The 19,168-nt window shown below is 38.9% G+C and overlaps 2 protein-coding genes across 4 annotated transcripts in view; one reads left to right on the top strand and one right to left on the bottom strand.

The window, feature by feature from the left end:
* slc37a1 (solute carrier family 37 member 1) overlaps positions 1–13,507 on the bottom strand; it is a 15,915-nt gene extending 2,408 nt beyond the window's left edge. The window contains exons 1-21 of one of the 3 annotated variants that reach the window (XM_017303773.1): positions 13,401–13,507; positions 11,770–11,978; positions 11,079–11,160; positions 9,972–10,104; positions 8,589–8,667; positions 7,975–8,110; positions 7,625–7,701; positions 7,359–7,525; positions 6,876–6,928; positions 6,726–6,800; positions 6,162–6,232; positions 5,956–6,001; positions 4,378–4,500; positions 4,202–4,292; positions 3,791–3,853; positions 3,378–3,463; positions 3,159–3,207; positions 2,382–2,455; positions 2,200–2,278; positions 737–834; positions 100–164 (exon numbers count right to left, since the gene is read on the bottom strand). In XM_017303773.1, the coding sequence (XP_017159262.1) occupies positions 100–164; positions 737–834; positions 2,200–2,278; positions 2,382–2,455; positions 3,159–3,207; positions 3,378–3,463; positions 3,791–3,853; positions 4,202–4,292; positions 4,378–4,500; positions 5,956–6,001; positions 6,162–6,232; positions 6,726–6,800; positions 6,876–6,928; positions 7,359–7,525; positions 7,625–7,701; positions 7,975–8,110; positions 8,589–8,667; positions 9,972–10,104; positions 11,079–11,160; positions 11,770–11,825 (1,703 nt within the window). In that variant the 5' untranslated portion in view covers positions 11,826–11,978; positions 13,401–13,507. The remainder of the gene's footprint in view (positions 1–99; positions 165–736; positions 835–2,199; positions 2,279–2,381; positions 2,456–3,158; positions 3,208–3,377; positions 3,464–3,790; positions 3,854–4,201; positions 4,293–4,377; positions 4,501–5,955; positions 6,002–6,161; positions 6,233–6,725; positions 6,801–6,875; positions 6,929–7,358; positions 7,526–7,624; positions 7,702–7,974; positions 8,111–8,588; positions 8,668–9,971; positions 10,105–11,078; positions 11,161–11,769; positions 11,979–13,400) is intronic. The other 2 variants (XM_008396122.2, XM_008396130.2) reach the window with 2 other exon arrangements.
* Positions 13,508–15,457: 1,950 nt separating this feature from the next.
* Positions 15,458–19,168, top strand: part of vars2 (valyl-tRNA synthetase 2, mitochondrial) — a 28,998-nt gene continuing 25,287 nt past the window's right edge. Inside the window, exons 1-6 of the mRNA XM_017309157.1 lie at positions 15,458–15,538; positions 15,810–16,007; positions 16,948–17,029; positions 17,107–17,207; positions 18,021–18,142; positions 18,234–18,300. Coding sequence (XP_017164646.1) covers positions 15,828–16,007; positions 16,948–17,029; positions 17,107–17,207; positions 18,021–18,142; positions 18,234–18,300 — 552 coding nt within the window. The 5' untranslated portion in view covers positions 15,458–15,538; positions 15,810–15,827. The remainder of the gene's footprint in view (positions 15,539–15,809; positions 16,008–16,947; positions 17,030–17,106; positions 17,208–18,020; positions 18,143–18,233; positions 18,301–19,168) is intronic.

The following is a 19,168-nucleotide window of genomic DNA, read 5'->3' as shown; positions in this document are numbered from 1 at the left end:
GACAGACAGACAGACAGACAGACAGACAGACAGACAGACAGACAGACAGACAGACAGACAGACAGACAGACAGACAGACAGACAGACAGACAGACTCACTCTATAGCAGAGACAGGGTGGGGCTTGGATGAGGACAGCTCCTTGGTCACCAGCCGTAATAAAAGCTTCAACACAAACAATGAAAACATTTTATAAGCATACAAATTATTTGTAATGGATTAAGGCTTGCAGCTGTGGTTCACTTGGTAGCAGCGAAAAATAAAATAAAATATGAATAATATCAAAATCTGATATGATAGAAATGTGGTTTTCCTTGCACTTGTCTTCAGTGAAGCTGAAATAAATGTTTTTTTCATGTCTGTGTTTGCTCTGTGTTGTTATGAAGTCTACTAAAGGAGGCTATTTGCCGTTTCTGTGAATGAGTGACATAGTTGTATTTTTATCCACTTTATTATAAACACTGTACACTGTCCAGAAGGAAAAAAGTGGAACTTAGTTAATGAATAACTTTTACTTTAGCACTAAAGCTAAACATAAGTTTTTATTGCTGAGTAAGACGGTGAGTTAAAAAAAAGTCGAAAGAATCTTGGCGCATAATTGAATATCTCTAACATTTCAAAGCTCTTTTTTGTCATAGAAACCCCCAAAAATGTAAAACTACTGTCACCCCTGGTCCTAACCCTTAAGTATGTCAAACCATTGAAATATCTCCATACAGTCACTGCTCTGCACTCACCAGCAAAGCGAGGAAGTCAGCAGTCATTAGCATGTAGAAGACCTGATTCCAGCCACCTGCAGACAACACGCCTGCCAGCAGGGGGCCCAGAGCTGCACCTATCACCACAAACACAAATAGAATTTTACATATGAGCTAAAAATTGACCAAACCTTYACATTTCAAGATGTGAGCATATTTTGGGATTTGACTACTTCAAATATACAATGTTRTGCTGAACATTAACTGTTTGCATAGCAGCCAAGCGAAGCAGGAGAAGCTGCACTTCMTGTAAGGTAGGTGACGTATACATCCGCTGTTCTGGTTCCTTCCTTCTCGATGCCAGCTTCGGTCAACAAGCAGCACAGCATGTGTCTATATGCACTCTGTACAGGTGGCGCTCTAACAGCATTAGCCTATCAGAKGTGCCCACAGGGTGATCACTTTTCTGCAGGTCTGAGGGAGGTAAACATCTTAACTGAACCGCATCTATCCTCAGACAATAACCTAACACRTAAATAAAGAAAATAAAATKAAAATGATGTAAAAACTTCACTCGAATGTAAATAGTACTTCTCCTCAGTTTTTGTCTCAAAGATGTAACACGTCGGTCTGTGTGCCAGAGTGCATGAAGTGCTTCTATGGGGTAATTTCATTCTCACTAAAAAAGAAAACAGGGTTGGATCAGCAGATTTATTGATTATTTATTGATTTATTTTTAAGGTGTGTATGCAGTCACATGTAAACAAGTAGCTGCAAAAAGGTGAACCACATAATTGTAGAGCACTTTGGCTGTGATGGAGAACATCACCAATGGAAGGAGCGATTGATCATATTGATCTGCTGGGAAATGTTAATGCTGGTTTGTTGCCCAGACGGATCATCCTGGAGCTCTGAGCAAAACTTAAAGAAGGAGCCGTGCGGCACCGGTACCGGTCCAGCTGCAGTCATCCTTCAGTCGCCTTTATGGACAAAAAGCATCTTCATTCTGTTAATGTGCAACTTCTGCACATGATTTCTCTATAATAAATGTCCACATTCCCCACTCAAAGACTCTGTCTGTCTTTAAATCCCGGCTGAACGCTCTGCTGTTTAAACAGGCATTTGCACAATCTCTTTATTTTCTTCTGTTTTATTTTTTTCTTTCTTTAAAGTTTTTATTTTTATTTTTGTGAGGTGACCTTATGTGCCCTGAAAGCACCTTTTAAATAAAATATATTATTATAAATACTTATACTGTTACAAACAAGGACGTTGCCATGGTTACTGCTTCACGTGGTGGCAGACTTATGGGTATTTATACTGATTTACATATGTATTTATGGGTAGGGACAGGCCACGAGCGAGCGCACGGCTTTATGCATTCCTGCTGTTTCTGTGCTTGACTGCTATGTGTCAGCTAGGAATAACAGGAGAACAATTACATTCAACMTCTTGATCAGTAACRTATTGCTAACTTAGGGGAGAGAATAAATAGTACTGACCTACAGATCCTGTCCCATCGATGATGGCTGTGACTGTGGACAAAGCCCTGGCATTGCCTTTCAGGCTTTTGTGTGTTCCCTGTTATCGAAAATACAAAAAGAGGGAGTCACAGAGGAGAGGTGTACATGTGAAAGAAAAACAACTTTAAAACATAAAATAGATTTTAGTGTGAAATATCTACCAGATCTGCTGACACAGCAGTTGTTATGAGAGCATATGGTCCATTCACCAGACCTCCACATACGAGCAGCATTCCTGGGAAACACCAAATCAGTCAAACGTCTGTTCCTAAACACCAGCTCAATGTCCACAGGAAGCATTTTCCATGAAACCACTTGCTCTGCATGCTGTCAATCAATCAATCAAGTTTATTTGCGTAGCACATTTCAGCAACAAGGCATATCAAAGTGCTTTATATCATAAAAACACAAAAATACAAAGTCATAAAACACACAGTTACTGCATGACCTCTCCAGCTTTTCTTCCATCTGTTTACATAAACATTCGTACAATAAATACGACAAACATCTCTAAATGTTTTCCATCTGTTATTCCATCCATCTTGTAGACCTACTAGTCCTGTCCAGTCATCAATCTTCCCATCTATTCCAATGAGAACATTTAAGCGTTTCAATCAAAATCTATTTGATCATATTGGTGCAATAAGGCTGATAGATCAGATACATGTGTAATTTTTCTCACATCAGCTTTCATCTTTCTTCTGAAGCTTTGTGCATTGCTACATTTGCTGCCACCAAGATTTGATGCTCCTAAGATTAGTGACCTGCGGAGCTTTAAAGCTCTGCTCTCCGAGACATTTTCTATGCAACTGTCAACAGAAAACAAAACCCCTACACAAAGAATTACATCTAGTATTGTAAGAGTGTGGCTTTAGAAATTCCTGCCAAAAAAAATAATGCTGTTGAAAGCAGACAGGGAAAAGACAGCAGCTTCTCACCAACGGTTGGTCCCAGTCCCAGCTGGCTGATCATAGAGAAGCCATAGAGCTGCAGAGCAAAACGCAAACAGAACCAGAAGGACAATGAGCATCGATATTCATAACTGATCCAAACTAATCATTTATATAACATACATTACAGGGAAGTGTTACCATCCCTGTTCTGGACAATTAAATACTGTGCTTATTTGCTAAGAACCAAAACATGGGGAAGCTTACAGTAGGAGCAGCTAGAAGTAGCATAACTGCACATGTGCTGGCTCTCTTCCCCAATTTATCAGAGATCACTCCTGCCAAGATCCCACCTGTATGGTCATGGACAGACACACACACACACACACCCACACGCACACGCACACGCACGCACACACGCACGCACGCACGCACGCACGCACGCACACAGAGTCCATTTATGCCGTTACATCAGGAAAACATTCATGCTAATTCCTGCAAAATAAACTGAAGCTAATTTTCTATTCACACAAAAAAGCAATAAGGACAAAAAGCCTCAGATTCCATCAGTAATTGGAAAAAACAAAAACTAATCGTACTCCATGAAAAACATAAAACTAATATTTTTAATGGTTGGAGAAATTTAAAAAATAAATAAATAAATAAAATAAATCACTGACCCACAATTCCTCCAACATCAAACAAGGTGGAGAGATCTCCAGCTTTCTTTGCATCCAAATGAGCTGAACAAGAAACAACAACCATCAGTTCTGTCACATTCCTCTCGCCAGAATAAAGGGGTTTCAGCTAATTCARTTAATTTATAATGTGCAGATTCAAAACTACATGTCTTAAGGCATTTTATTTTATCTTGAGGTTATTCAATAACAGACTGTCTTTTTTTCCACAAAGCATACGACGGGCCTGAAGAGGGAACCGTTCACTGAAATCTGTTTGATAAAACTGTTCCCACAGATCATTTTATACACATGGAACATTACATGTATGCTCCACGTGTATAAGTTTGCTCGTTTCAAGCAAACTGAAATGAGGCAAAATTGCTGAACAAGGCTGGCAGGTTGTTTACCCACCTGCTTTGGTGATGTAGAGGGGCAGCCAGAAAAGGAAGGTATAACTGACCAGCTTGGCAAAGAGCAGGCAGAGAGAAAACTCCACCACTCCCTGCAGAAACAAACATCATGTCACAACATCACAGCGACAACTGACTGACGTGACAGCAAACCCAGCAGAGTGTCGGTAAACTGACGGGTATTCGCAGCGCTCCCATGAAGCTGATGGCAGAAGGCTCCGACTCGCTCTTCACCACCACGACCGGCTGGGCAGGGACACACACAGCGTCCCGGGGCAGCAGCAGCTCCGTGTCGTAGTTCTGCACCAGGACGGAGGCAGGAACAGGAAGGCCACAGATCAGCTGCAACTCAGCAGAACCGGCTGACACCAACACCAGCTCAGCACCAAACTTCCTCAGAAAACAGCTTCGTATTCTAACCCCAGAGTCACCTCAAGATCCTCAAGAGGCAGAAAAAATGAATTTATGATGCTTGAAAATKTATATTTTTAAAGCAACCAAATTGTAGAAATATCTGTGATTAGAAAGATAAATAAATAAAAATTAATGGACTAAAAAATAAAAAAGTCCCACACAGCTTTTGATCTTCTGATTTTGGAGGAGAACATTCAGTCGCATCTCATCAAATAGAAAGCCTAATTTAACAAGCAGCAGCAGGCAGCAAGACAGTGACAGTAAAGAGAAACTCCTCACCAGATTTCAGTTCAAGCTGGTTTGCTCAGAATAAAGAAAAAGTAAATCTTCTAGTCCTCATCAATAAAATTATCAATATTTCTGGATATTAYATCTATTTCATTGCCTGGAAAATGACCGTTTCCCGTGTAAAAGCTCAACATGGTAACACTTTACATGAAGGGGTGTGCATAGGACTGATATGACATGAACACATACAGAGTTTGCCCTGCAATCGTCGTGTCTTGGGCAAGAAATTTGAACCACCTTGCCTGAAATCTGTTTGGTAAAACTGTTCCCACAGATYATTTTATACACATGGAACATTACATGTATGCTCCACGTGTATAAGTTTGCTCGTTTCAAGCAAACCCAGTGCATGCAGAGACCCCGTCTCTGCATGCACTAGGCATGCAGAGACGGGGTCCTGTGGACTTGATAAGGCGTAAGTACAAAGCCACTTATCATAACACCTGACATAAACAAGAAGGAGTCTTCATGAACATTTATGACTGTTGAATTGAAATGATGGGTCATTCGGTAAATAATGACACTTTCAATACAATGTTTACATTAAAGGTGTCAACTTTGCATTATTCTGTAAATGATATTTTAATGCAAAGTTGCATTAAAACTTGCATTAAAAGTCCGTTAATGTGTCAACTTTGCATTGAAAGTGTCGTGATTTACCGAATGACCCTTCATGACAACAGTCAAAAACATTCATAAAGACGCCTTCATGTTCATGACAGGTGTTATGTCATATTTATGACAGTGTTATGTCAATCTTATGCACACCCCTTCAAATAAAGTGTTGCTCTAAACACTATAGCTGCAGGAATACTAACTGTCAAAAGACTAAGAATCTATGACTTAGTTTAATAAACTGACTAAAATCTTATGGCAGTAAAAGTTAAGTCTGCAAAGATTTTTTTAGGACATAACAGACCAAAGACAAGATCATTACATTAAAATGCATTACAGCATTACACCTTATACTAGCTGTGCAGAGGCACATGAGATAAAAACTGAAATCAAAACCAAATCAAAGTAATAAGAAATGTGAATGGGTTTAATCCTGACCCAGTGCTTTCCAGACACCTCTGGGTTGAGTCTAAATGTTGATGCCCTGGAACAACAAATCCCTCATTTAGCACAACTGTACAGCYAAATTATTCAGAGCCAAAAACCTGAATTTGTATTCAAACTCAATACAATTGAATATGTTGTTGTTGTTGTTGTTGTTCACAAAGATGTGAACATTTAGATTCAGCCTAAAATATAATTACCAGTGAAGCTGGAGATCACTGACAGAACTGACCTTCCTACTTTGAAGACATTCCTTAAAAAAGCTGTAGGCCTAAAACACAATATGAARGAAACATTGCGTTCAATTCAAAAACACTTTGATTAAAGTCAAATAAATGTAACTTCTGCAAGTATCAAGTTTGTTCAAAGGATTATGATTTAGTACTCACTGAATCATAGCTTCTTATTTTTTCTAGCATTATGGAAGTAAGAGCCATTTTATCATTTATTGTTTTGATTTTCACTTAGACATACCAGCTCAACATTAATTTGTCATATTTAACTACATATGAAACATGACAAATTATGAAGTCCTGGTGGTTTAAAATTGTAAGATAAAACAGCCAGACGTATAACTGCAGCCGACCTCTCCGTCCCTTCAGTTCTGTTACATTCTCTCTGCAAGATAAGGCTTTAGATGGACTTCTGTGTTTAAAAACTGTATATGGTCAAATATGTAACCAGGTCCATGTCAGGAGYTCACAGAGCAATTCCATTACATTACAGCATCTAATGAAATAATATTCATTCAGAGAGATGCACACCTGCTTTTTGTTATCCTTGTATTGCAAATAAACTTTCGGATGTCCATTTGCTCCACTCCAACTTTTGGCTGAAATCTAAATAAAGACAGATTTACTACTTAAAACAGGTAAACACACACAGGAAGGACAAAACAAATGTCCTTTACTCACGCTGCTGCCAGGAGACKGGTTCTGAGTACATACGCCTTTTAAGTCATTCGGATCTGCGGAGGGGGAAACAGGTTAGTTGAATATGACAAAACTGTAGAGTGAGAAAATCCATCAGCCTTATTCAGTGCTTTTATTTTGAAATGATTGCTCCGTCAGCAAGTCCAGAAGGTAAAGTCTCTGACACCATATCAGGCTGGAGTCGAGCAGTAAAACCTCTGRCCGATGACTAAAGTGAGTTTCAGAAGTTATTTTGTGAAAACAATGCATCTTCTAACAACCTTTTTGTTTATTCCCCTACACTTAYATTAGAAGTCATTACTTAGTTTTATCATTATTATTGGTGTGAACATGTTCACCTAAAAAAACAAACAAACTAAGGTGRACATTTTGAACCCGGTAAAAMCKCTGATATGTTTTCACAGATCGGCGTTACGCTCTTTACATAATTATGATTATGATGACTTTAATGACTTTTAGACTTACGTTCAATAAGGAAAAGGAAACAAACGACTCCCATGGCTGCGATGATGAGGCCTGGCACAATGAAGGAAAGGCCCCAGTTAGAGGAGACCCAGTAGCCAGCGATCAGAGAGCCCAGGATGTTCCCCACTGAGGTGTGGGAGTTCCAAAGTCCCATGATGAGCCCACGCCTGCCAACGCCACAAGGTTTCATCACTAAGCCCKTCAGGCCTCAGCCTATATCAGCTCCATTCRTCTTTACAWGAAAGCTGTGAATTATTCTACCTCACCTTCCTTTTCCAAACCAGTTGCCAATGCAGGTCACCACACTGGGCCAACCAGTAGTTTGAACCAAACCATTGGCCACCTARAAAAACAAACAGAGAGCCACATCAACTTCCTGTACACATATCAACTAAAGCTACATAAGCAGTAGTAAATGTGTCTGCAGTTACACTGAAAAAAAGTGAATGGAGCTCCATCTTCAAGAAACTGAGGTAACTTGTTACATGAATTTAATTTGATTACTTGTAATAAATTAGCTCAATTTTTGGATCACTGATTTTTTTTTTTCAGTACAGCTGTCCTGACTGAGAAGTCCCAACTAGCCTGGTTAAAATGGGTGTTGTGTGCATCTCACCTGAACAAATATATAGAAGCCGAGACTGTGAATGTTGTAAATGTAGCCAAGTCCAAACAGGCAGGTGAAAAGCCCACTGCTCAGCATTCCCACTGTGAGATACAGCCGGATAGGTAGGCGCTCCCCAATGATGCCGCTGCACAGGGGGAACAGCAGCAACATGCTAACTCACATTCATCTGTGATGTACAAGCTTGATTCATAACTTTCATAAAGAGGATCCTGATTCTGTCCAATTTCTTTTGCTTATGTTAAAGTGCATTGAAGTAAAACAGAATAAACAGAACATGTTGTATCTGTTGAKAATTTTGAGTTTTTGCACTAAAATAATTCAGAAACTGTGAAGAAGGGATCACATGCTTGATTCCCTCATTGTACCATCTRATAATTACTTTAGTTGAGCTATAGATGATCTAGTATCACATAAACACCAAACTAGTATTAATAGTTTGGTGTTTTGTGATACTGAAACCTCTTTCTCACCATTCAAAATCTACTAAATCAACTTCCCCTTTATGTTAGTTTTATGCTAGCTTTGTGCTAGTTTGTTAGCGTTGTGCTAGATTGTTAGCGTTGTTCTAGTTTTATGCTTGCTCAATCATACTGATGTCTCACCTGAGGTACATCCCAATGGCATAGGCACAGAGAAAAGAGTAGTCCATGGCTCCTAGCAGCTGCTTGTAGTTGCTTTTATCTAAAATTCAAATATGAATTACTAAACACAGATTATGCAGCTAGCAGTTTATTACTGTTTAACTGATGAGGGTTCTTTCCAACTTGACTGCCCTGCTTATGCTTTCCTGTTTAGTTTGAGGCAACAACTTTTGGAAATAAAGCAAAGAGCACTAAATCCACAAGAGCTGTCATGTACTATATACAATTATGTATAGACGAGTGAGCACTTTTCACACTTAAACTTTGTGTATGGACAAATTTAAAAAATGCGGCGAACAAAAAACTTTGGATGTATAAAGCCAAACACACGTACAGACCTGCGCACCTTTCCTTTACAAATCCTAATATGCGGGAAATAGAGCGCAGCTGCTGGTCCRCCCTGTCGCCACCCATAAATACATTATATAAGTTATTATAAATGCCCAAATCTGCCACAACGTCAAACAATAACCATGGCAACATCCTTGTTTGTAGCAGTATAAGTATTTATAATAATAATAATTATATATTTTATTTAAAAGTGTTTTGAGGGCACATAAGGTCTCCTAACAAAAATGAAAATAACAACAACAAAAAAAAAATCCAAATTACAAAAAAGAAAATAAAGAGATTGTGCAAATTCCTGTTTGAACAGCAGAGCGTTCAGCCAGGATTTATGGACAGACAGAGTCTTTGAGTGGGGAATGTGGACATTTATTATAGAGAAATCATGTGCAGAAGTTGCACATTAATAGAATGAAGATGCTTTTTGTCCATAAAGGCGACTGAAGGATGACTGCAGCTGGACCGGTGCCGCACGGCTCCTCTTTTAAGTTTTGCTCAGAGCTCCAGGATGATCCATCTGGGCAACAAACCAGCATTAACATTTCCCAGCAGATCAATATGATCAATCGCTCCTTTCATTGGTGATGTTCTCCATCACAGCCAAAGTGCTCTACAATTATGTGGCTCACCTTTTTGCAGCTACTTGTGTACCTGCGATTGTATACAATAAATAATTGATTTTATTCAAATCAATTTTTTATTCATTTTAATAAATCAATAAATGACCAATTAATCTACTGATTCAACCCTGTTGTCTTTTTTAGTGAGAATGAAATTACCCCATAGATGCATTTCATGCACTTCAGCGCACAGACCGATGCTTTACACCGTTATGAGACAACATACAGACATGACCTGGTGAGTGAGGAGGGTATTTGATTTTTAGATATTTGCTGTGGTAGATAAGATCTACAGCAAATATAGGAATAAAGGATAAACATAGGAAGTCTTGGCCAATTTATCAATGCACCCCAGAATAATCCCAATACAGATAAATACCAAAAGGCTTCCAGCTGCACTGCGTCTCAGTGTGGAGTGAAGGGAAAGAGGTTTCCTGGCCTCCACCGCTGGCCACAGCGCCGGTGGCGGCTGCCAGCTCACTGGCTGCTGAGCAGTTCTTATGAAGCTCGCTCTGGCAAAAATAAAGAAAATACCATCAAGAACTGCTCAATCTCAAGCTCCAAACAGACATGGCATTCATTTCATTCAAGGTTGTTTTCTGTGCCTAAAGAGCAGCTTCAGATTTTGTATCAGGTCCTGATGTTAGTCTTTTGCTGTAATCAGGAGAAAAAAACAAAAGAAAAACTATAAGCTGAAATAGGCTGTTCAAGACTATTAGCATCATTAAGTCAAAACCTGTACAGAAATCTGGTTTTCAGCCAGATCTCAGATAAACATGACTCTCTAAAATGGCTCCCATCATGGCAGGATTGTTGAGCAGAACGAGCCAGAAGAAGCCATCGCTGTCAGAAATCTAGACATGTTTCATGATGGGAACGTTGTTCATGATCACAGCCTGACGTTGCTGTGAGCCCAGGTCCACAGCCTTGTGAATCAATCAGTCAGTCAAGTGATTGATAGATTCCAGCATTATTGGATGTAGCACTATATTCCACTGGCAGGGCCTTCTGCTCATCCCAGGGGAGGAGGAAATGACCGGGTCCTTGAGCTGGACAGGCTGGAGTTAGATCGTCTTCAAGGGGAATAATGTCCCTGTCTTAGAGGAGAGGGGATGGATGGCGTTTAAAAAACAGATCATGCAGCAACGTTCCCATCAACCTGCTGGAAAAACTCACATCAAGCATGTTTAAACAAAGTTCAGAGATAACCACCAGGATGAGTCAACACTGAGATACTTTTGACACTTCTGGTTCTGTTCTGGGTTTTGTTTGGGCCGTGTTCTTGAACTCAGGACAATGAGCAGCTTGTTTGAGTTTAGATGCTATTTTCAAATAAACTGCCTTGCCTACTTGTTTTATATCTGTTTCTTTGTTTCGTATTTAAAGCAAATAACCTTCTTATAATCCAGCAGTGTAAAATGTGAAAGCTAATTTCTTCCTAGCCGTCAGGTTTTGATGACATCAGAAGTTCACACACAGATGTTACCTTTACGATACTGATGGGTTTCCTGGAAAGGTGAAAGCTAGTGTAGAGCAGGAAGGTCAGCATGAAGGTAAGAGCTCGATACCTGCAGGAGAAACACAGTGTCATAGATCCACAGAATTTCCTCTCCTCCTCATGCTAGCAACAGGAAGGAAATCCATATCCCAACACAGAAACCTGGAATATGATCCGACTTTCCAACATCTGTAACCGGCTGGTTGAATGCATGACACTAAAGAGGTGAAGTTTGCTTGGGTTTGAGCTGAAAGTCAGGAGAGGAAGCAGCTACTTCCACGACTCTCATCAAGAAAAAGACCTTCATGAGTCTGCTTGTTCTCCCTGTGCCTGTGTGGGTTCTTCCCGGGTACTCCTCCTTCCTCCTACTCCTCCTTCCTCCCACAACATCATGTGGGATGTCAACATCCCACATGATGTTGACACCATGTTGACTGATTTGCCAATAGGCATGAGTGTGAGTGTGTGTGTGTGTGTGTGTGTGTGTGTGTGTGTGTGTGTGTGTGTGTGTGTGTGTGTGTGTGCGTGTGTGTAGCCCTGTGATGGACGAGTGACCAGTACAGGGTTAACCCTACCTCTGGTCAATGACTGCTGGTCAAACCACCTGTAAAAAAAGCTAATGGAGGGATGCAGGGACAAAGAAGTGGATGAACAGATGGAGGGATGGATGGAGACCTACCATTGTTCCCTGTTGAAGGACACCAGCAGGTGGATCCCTGGAGGAACAGGAGCCATGATGCAAAAAAAAAAGTGAGTTTCAGGGTAGAATTTGGTGAAATAAGTTCAGCGTTCCAAGTGGGCTCAAACTCATCAAGATGAAATTAGTCATCTTCCTCTTCACAGCAGACCGACAGGGACATGGACACCTGGAGGACACATGGCTGACACCTGCAAGTGGAGGTGGAGGAGGCAGACGAGGGAATAAGTGGGAGAAATGACAGAATTGTGGAAAGGAAATCAAGAAAAGCAGGATCTTAAACAAGTCAAAGGTCTAGAAAGGTCTCCATGCTAGGCTAGGGTAAATATACTTTATATACTTTACTTCTTTTTTTTTCAAAATCTCTCTCTTTCTCACTGTTTATTCAATGTCACATGCTCTTTTTATTTTAATTATGTAAAGCACTTTGAAATGCCCTACTGCTGAAATGTGCTATACAAATAACATTTTATTGATTGATTGATATAAAATAATCTGTAATCCTGAAATCAAAAATCAAATGTAGATGACTGTATGCCGCAAAACAGGTTTTATTGCTCTGATTTACTCTTAATAATCACCCTTTTCAAAAATGTACTAAGTTTTAATTTATTATTGGTGAATTTGAAACTACAGCTGTCTTAAAACTTCTTTTTCATCTGTTATCGAGATGACTGAACTATTCTGTGGAATAGTTTACAGGCGGAGTCAATATAGAGCTTTCAACCAGTGAACAGCATCAGCCATCAAGCATGATGGCGACAGCATCACAGTGAGGATCTGGCAGCTTCCTGCTGTACTAATTAAAATATATAGAATAAAGACAGACTACTTAAAAAACAACAAAATTAGAACATCAGAACTATTGCAAATGTCTGGAGAGATGAACAAAAAACAACTGAGCAAAATGACCCCACCCACCGCACCCCCTTTGTTGTATTCACCTGAGGAAACTCATTCAGAGTATAACTCAGATAAATGTTATTTTTCAATCTTGTCTTCATGCTTCTCCTTCCCATTGCTGCCCTGGGAAACAGACCATTTAATCTCCAGTGTTCATCAAGCCTGGGCCAATTAGTTTCTACTAGTGATTTTCAGGAAATGACGGGAAAAGGAAAGTCAATTCTCAGGAGAAATGAGTCATGGTTTAACTCTTAAAGTTCCGTAGTGACAGGCGCGAAGAAAGCTGCAGGTGTTGCGTGAGGTTCGAGTCAAAAAGCTTGAACCCTTCATCTAGAAACACAATCTTCAGATACAAATGAACCGAGTGTGCTCTTCTAGTTATTAACCATCATCTTCGCTGCTCATCGCGGATGTTCAGACGAGGCTGCTGTGTATTGAACAGAAAGCCAAACGTCCCTGCATAACCCATCTTTACAAATGATCCGATCTGTCGTTAAATACAGATAAAACTAGAGTAAGATATGGATTCAGGAACAGCATCTCTGCCTTGTGCTTTTATCGATAGTAAGAACAATGTTGGCTACCGTCAACTTCTAGGTTCAAACAGCAGCTAGCTAAACCACATTAAAGCAGGACTAACCCCATCAGTTCTCCGTATTCTTCCCAGGACAGTTTTCACCCCAACACCTCGTTTATTCTGCCCACCTTACCGTGTTCACCRGAGTCACGGACTTTGCTTCTCTGTACGGACCACAAGAGCCGCCACTTCCTAGTTTGCTGAAAGCTGCCAACTGTCAACATCCAACCACACTCTTACACAAAGAGACACACAAGCGTGTACGGCAAGACGATTTAGGATGTAATGCTTAACTCTCTACATCGCAATAATTTTTGAGACAATTATTCGCTCAGCAMAWTTTGTTATTGRAAGGTTTTATGTTTATGACGGTGTCATGTCAGTCTTATTATGCACACCCCATCAAATAAAGTGCTACCAACATGGTAATATATTGAAAGCACAATGTAATTAGTTCCACCTGCAAAGTGTGTTGTAATGGATCCTTCTGTGTTCTGGTAACCTGATGTGTTGGCAGTACTGATGTATGTATGTATGAAGCATGTAATGTACAAAGTGGCAAAGAAGAAGAATAAAAGACATTATGTAACAAAGAAGTTACTTGATTAGCAATTATAATAAACCAAAAGTGTATTTGTAGCACACTGTAATCACACTACTAATATATTAAATATGTATTYAGAATATGCTTAAAATACAATCTAAGTATATGTTAAATGTAATTCAATCACTAAAATAGAACACTCTAAATATACTAATCAAGYACGTTTTTGGTACATAAAAATAAGTAGGCTACACAAAGTACTACTTAAGTTTGTCCAAAAAAGTACGTTTAAAAATGCTTAGCACACTTTAAATAGTGCTTAAGTACTACTTAAATAMTACTTAAATACACTAGGCACCAAATTAGTATTTCAAAAAAGTCACACTTTAAGTATACTAATTCTAAGAATACTTGAAATATACTCATGATTAGTCCTACTAAAAGTATGCTTAAGTAAGTTAAAATTTAACATACTTAGTAAATTTTTCACTTGGGTTAACCTAAACAATGTAATATTATCTAGAAGTAATCTGGCTAATGGCTCAAGGCTTTGTGCTGACATATAAGCGTCAAATAAATGCAAATCAGTTTGATTAAAATAATACTAATGCGTGTGTGCAGGGTCGCAACTACATATTATTCAGGTGGATGCGAACACATAAATCGCCCCCTGTCCCTGACATCACCACCCCTAAAAAGGAAGGAGCTCACGCTCTACATTTCTCAGGTGGAAGCGTACACAACATACGCTTGCGTTAAGGCAGCGCACAGCGCTCCTGCTGCGGCTCCACAACTCGGGTATCCTTCTGCACAGATTTGTGACACTTATCTTAATATTAATTATTATAATTGCGTTTAGTTGCACAACTTTACGGACTCGTTCATTYGTGGCTGTTTTCACGTTCATTGCGATGTTCATATTAGTCTCTCGATGTTTACATTTTTCTGGAGCGCATTCTCAGCAAWTATACTAACTTGACATAACAAAGACAAGCGGGAGGCTTTCTACCGTTCGAAATACGGGCCATTTACTTCTCTATATATTAAACCTCACCCTTTTCATTTTTGTTTGCAACTCAGAGGGAAAAGTGTTTTTCGAAAATAAAGAACCCCTTCTTTTTGAATCTAAGTGTGCTGTATAGATTCCGGCTTCATTTATTTTATTGATAGTTTTAATTAATCTATTTGAGATAGGAATGCTTCAATTTGAATATATTAATCTCGACAAATTCTCCATTTTTGATTTGTACATTGGTCCTAAAATAGATGGTCTATTTGGAGCCATGAGTTATGTTTGGAATTACATTCTTTAATTTTATTTTTCAAGAGTTAACAATCATATGGGCTTKCACCCAACTTGGAATTTTGGACGATTTATTGTTTTAATTTACACTCTGGCGCATATGTCACAATTTGTACTGTTATTTTCTGTGTGCAAGAATATTGTAGTTGTTGTTTTCTTCTTCCTATGTTTTAATTTATGCTCCCCCTGCCAAATTTTGTGATATGTTAACAATTATGTGTCGTTATTTTTTACTGAAACAATTAAAGAAGTAATAATAATAATAATAATATTAATAACAAAAATAATGATAATAAAATGACAGTTCCGGTTTACGGCGGAAGCTGCGGAAGATATTAGCTGACGGACTTCCTTTCAGTCCGTCAGGTTAAAGCAGCACCCCGTCAGTCTGAATCSAGTGGTATYAACTGACAAGAGTTTGAGGGTATTTATTACATTGCAATTAAAAGTATGAAGAAGAAGCCTTACGATATTTATTTATATTTAGCTCCACTATTTCAGACGTTTTTGAAGGAGGTTGAAGGGGCATTACAATAAGTCAGCTAATTTAAATAGTGCACTTTRAAAATACATGCATTCACGAAGTTAAATTTATGATCTTAAATCCGTGTATATTAACTAAAAATCCTAACCTCTAAACAATGAAACTGACGTTAGAATTGATTAGGTTGTGCTTTTATATTTTTCATCTTTAGGGTGTTTCGTAGCTGAGGATGTGGACTAAAGGACATTGTCCAAAGGCCAGGCAGGTAGCGAAGACGGCCACCAGACTGTGGTCCAGCAAGCGTCCAGAACCGTCCCGCCCTGTCCCTTCTGCTCAGCTGCGGCCACAAGACTACGTACGAAGACGCAGGCAAGAACGGGAAGAGAATATTCTGTCAGCTCAACATAATGTAAGCCGAGTAGACTAAGCACACAGCCTGAGCTTCTGCAACATTATTATTATTATGAATGTATGTACTTTTAGTTCACTAATRATTTGTCCATTGGCGTTATTAAAGTATTCTGAATCTAAAATCTTAGTCATGTAGTGGGTATTGAGAGCAGGAGCCAAAATGCAGAAGGCACCAGGTACTTGTGACCTGGAATGCAGGAATCAAGATGACCCGACTTTATTAACTCTGCAGGCTTCAACAATTCTGCAACTGAATAACTATTGGCTTCAGTAAATTTAACCTGCACTGAAGGTTAAATTATTCACTTAAGGMAGGTGTAATGAACCAGGTGTGCGCCACACATAAATTAAAAAACATWGATCAGGAGAAATCAAAAGTGCCACTACCTAGCAGCATCAGACTGGGACACTCGTGGGAAGTATGGCCACAGTCTTGATTATTTTCTTTCTAGGTGTAAGACTTCAAATTGTCAAGAAATTGCCTTTTATACCCTTTTCAAAATACAGTTGTTTCTCRAATGTCATTGGTGGCTTAATTCCTTTGTGGCATTGTGTAATTGTGGAACTGACGTACTCAAAAAACTGACATACATACAGACCATAAAAAACAAACTACTTTATAAAAGCATTTTCACTTGATAGTGATAAGTTAAATTAGAGCAAGATGTCAGCTGCTTTCTCACAGATAAAGCACTGATGAAGTGTTTTCACTTTATCTGTTTTTCTGAATCTATCCATCCTATTTATCTAATGTAACAAACTGACTTTATATTGTCTTCTGTGTTGAGGCAAGGGCCAGTTCGACAAGGGAACTAGCCCCTCCTTGGCCACTGTGTTGAACTTCTCATGCATGAACTGATGGATACATGATTGCTACCAAAATATGACCTTCATTTCAGAAGGAAGAGTGGCTGCTGAATACATGTTTTTGCTTTCAGAAAGTTGGAGATCAAACATTAAACTGGAGTGAAATACCGAAAGTAGCATACACGGCTCAAACACCTGCTGGGACAAAGAAAGGTGACTTTGTGTACACATGGTATTGATTTATGTTGTAATTTGTTCAGTTATTTGGGAATTTATGTGCTTGTTTTCAGATACCAGCTTGCCTTTCCCATCTGCATACTGTCCAGATTATGTGGAGTCCTGCTGGTATCAGTGGTGGGAGAAAGAGGGATTTTTCAATCCTGACCAACATGTGAGAAATCTTAACACATTTCTTTGGAAAAAATATTGATTCTGTTAAGTAAATTAGCGACTTTTGGACGAGAAACATAATTTCTGTACAATTTTTCATGTGCGCAATTAAAGGAAAAATAGTTGGACATGTGTGGTGAGGCAACCTGTTGTGTAACCAAATCTGATTATCCTTCCAAATATTGGCCAGACGGGCAAAGTATGAGTTATTTCTGTCTGGAAATAAAATCCTACATCATAACTCTCACAAGGATGCCTGTTTTATTTTTAGCATGTTACGGAACAAATTTTCACACTCACAAAAACAATTCTATGCAGCACTTGGCAAGTCCAATGGTTATAGACAAGGATGATTAAACGTGAGATTTGAGATTTTCTTACACTACAAGTCTGTCTAAATGATATTGTGACAGTTTAGGTGCAACCTTGTTTTGGTTTTTTTTTTTGGTTTTTTTAGTATACACACGGACAAAATTGCTGGTACCCCTCGGTTAATGAAAGAAAAACTTGATAATTCGTGGACACGTCTTGATTTAATGTGTCCCTTTGGTCAAATTATTTTCAGGGGTGCCATCATTTTTGTCCAACCCGRTTTTATGAGTTTATTTTTTAAACGTAATTCTGTTGAAGCATGTTTGAAAAGCAATGTCTGAYTTTCATTTGTTAATTTTCATAAAACGTGTATTCATTGGGGTTTTCTTTCATTAACCAAGGAGTACCAACAGTTGTTGTTAGAGTTTTAGATTTCTGCCTGTCAATAGRTTCATTAATCTTTGCTATTGATTTCTGTCCATGATGTATTTAAATTGGTCAGGAGAGATTGCCTCATCGTGTGGATCAGACGTTTTCTTTATGTATTCCTCCGCCAAACGTGACCGGTACTCTTCACCTGGGCCATGCTCTAACTGTAGCTGTGCAGGACGCTCTGGTTCGATGGTAACGGTCAAAAACAGGCTTCATTAGCAATCTGATGCTTAACATTTAGTCAGAAATATTTCTGAAAAGCTTTCATTTTGCCATTTGSTAGGAGAAGGATGCAGGGTCACAGAGTTCTGTGGGTGCCTGGATGTGACCATGCTGGAATTGCAACTCAGGTATGACAACTTTGTCTTTTTWAAAAATGAAGAGGTGTTTTTGTCTTTTTTTGACTGTGAATGAAGGTTTTGCTCATGTTCCTTAAGACGCCGCGCTATTTGCACAGTCGGTAGTCTCAACCCCATCCAGTCTGTTACAAGAAGTCGACTCTGAGGCTGAGAAAATGGAGGAAATTTCAAGTATTGAAGTGGCAGCAGTGCTAGTAGAAGCAAGACTGTGTGTCTGCAGCCTGGAGACTTTCCGTGTCTTAGCAGTTGTCGCATGGCGTTTGCCAGGTTATTTTAAGAACAGAATTAAGAATTTGTCACTGAACGTGTACATTGAGATGAAATCCAACAACAAATATATACAATATGAACATAAACATGATGAGATTTACAAAAGCAACTGATACTTATATTTGGTGTCCTGGCCACATCTAGGAAAGGTCACAAATGTTCCATGTTTTCTCCAATTTTGGATAAAGCATTACATTGTGATTTGATTGAGTCATAAAGCCTTAGAAATGTCATGGCACCCTAAGACAAACTTACAGATGTTATTGAATTTGTGTGCTTTAAATTGGAGCATTACTATGAAAACAATAACAAGAGGCAATTGAAATAAAACTACAAGAAAACAKTTTTTTTCTCTAAATCGCTTAAAAAAGAATAAATGAAAATGTAYTAATAATTTTGACTACCACTGGGCAGCAATGTTAAATCAGTACAGGACCCTGAAAATGTCGTATTTCTATAGATTTCAACAAAATYTTGACTAAAACAACTCTGCTTCTGACACAGGTGAAACTTGAAAGCAAAGTACATTTTTCTAAAATGAATTGGTCGCAGTTAATGGCTCAGGGTTTCCTTAAACAACAACAGAACC

Source organism: Poecilia reticulata, linkage group LG2 (genome assembly GCF_000633615.1).
Source record: "Poecilia reticulata strain Guanapo linkage group LG2, Guppy_female_1.0+MT, whole genome shotgun sequence".
Taxonomy (NCBI): Eukaryota; Metazoa; Chordata; class Actinopteri; order Cyprinodontiformes; family Poeciliidae; genus Poecilia; species Poecilia reticulata.
This window is presented reverse-complemented; position numbering and strand designations above follow the sequence as displayed.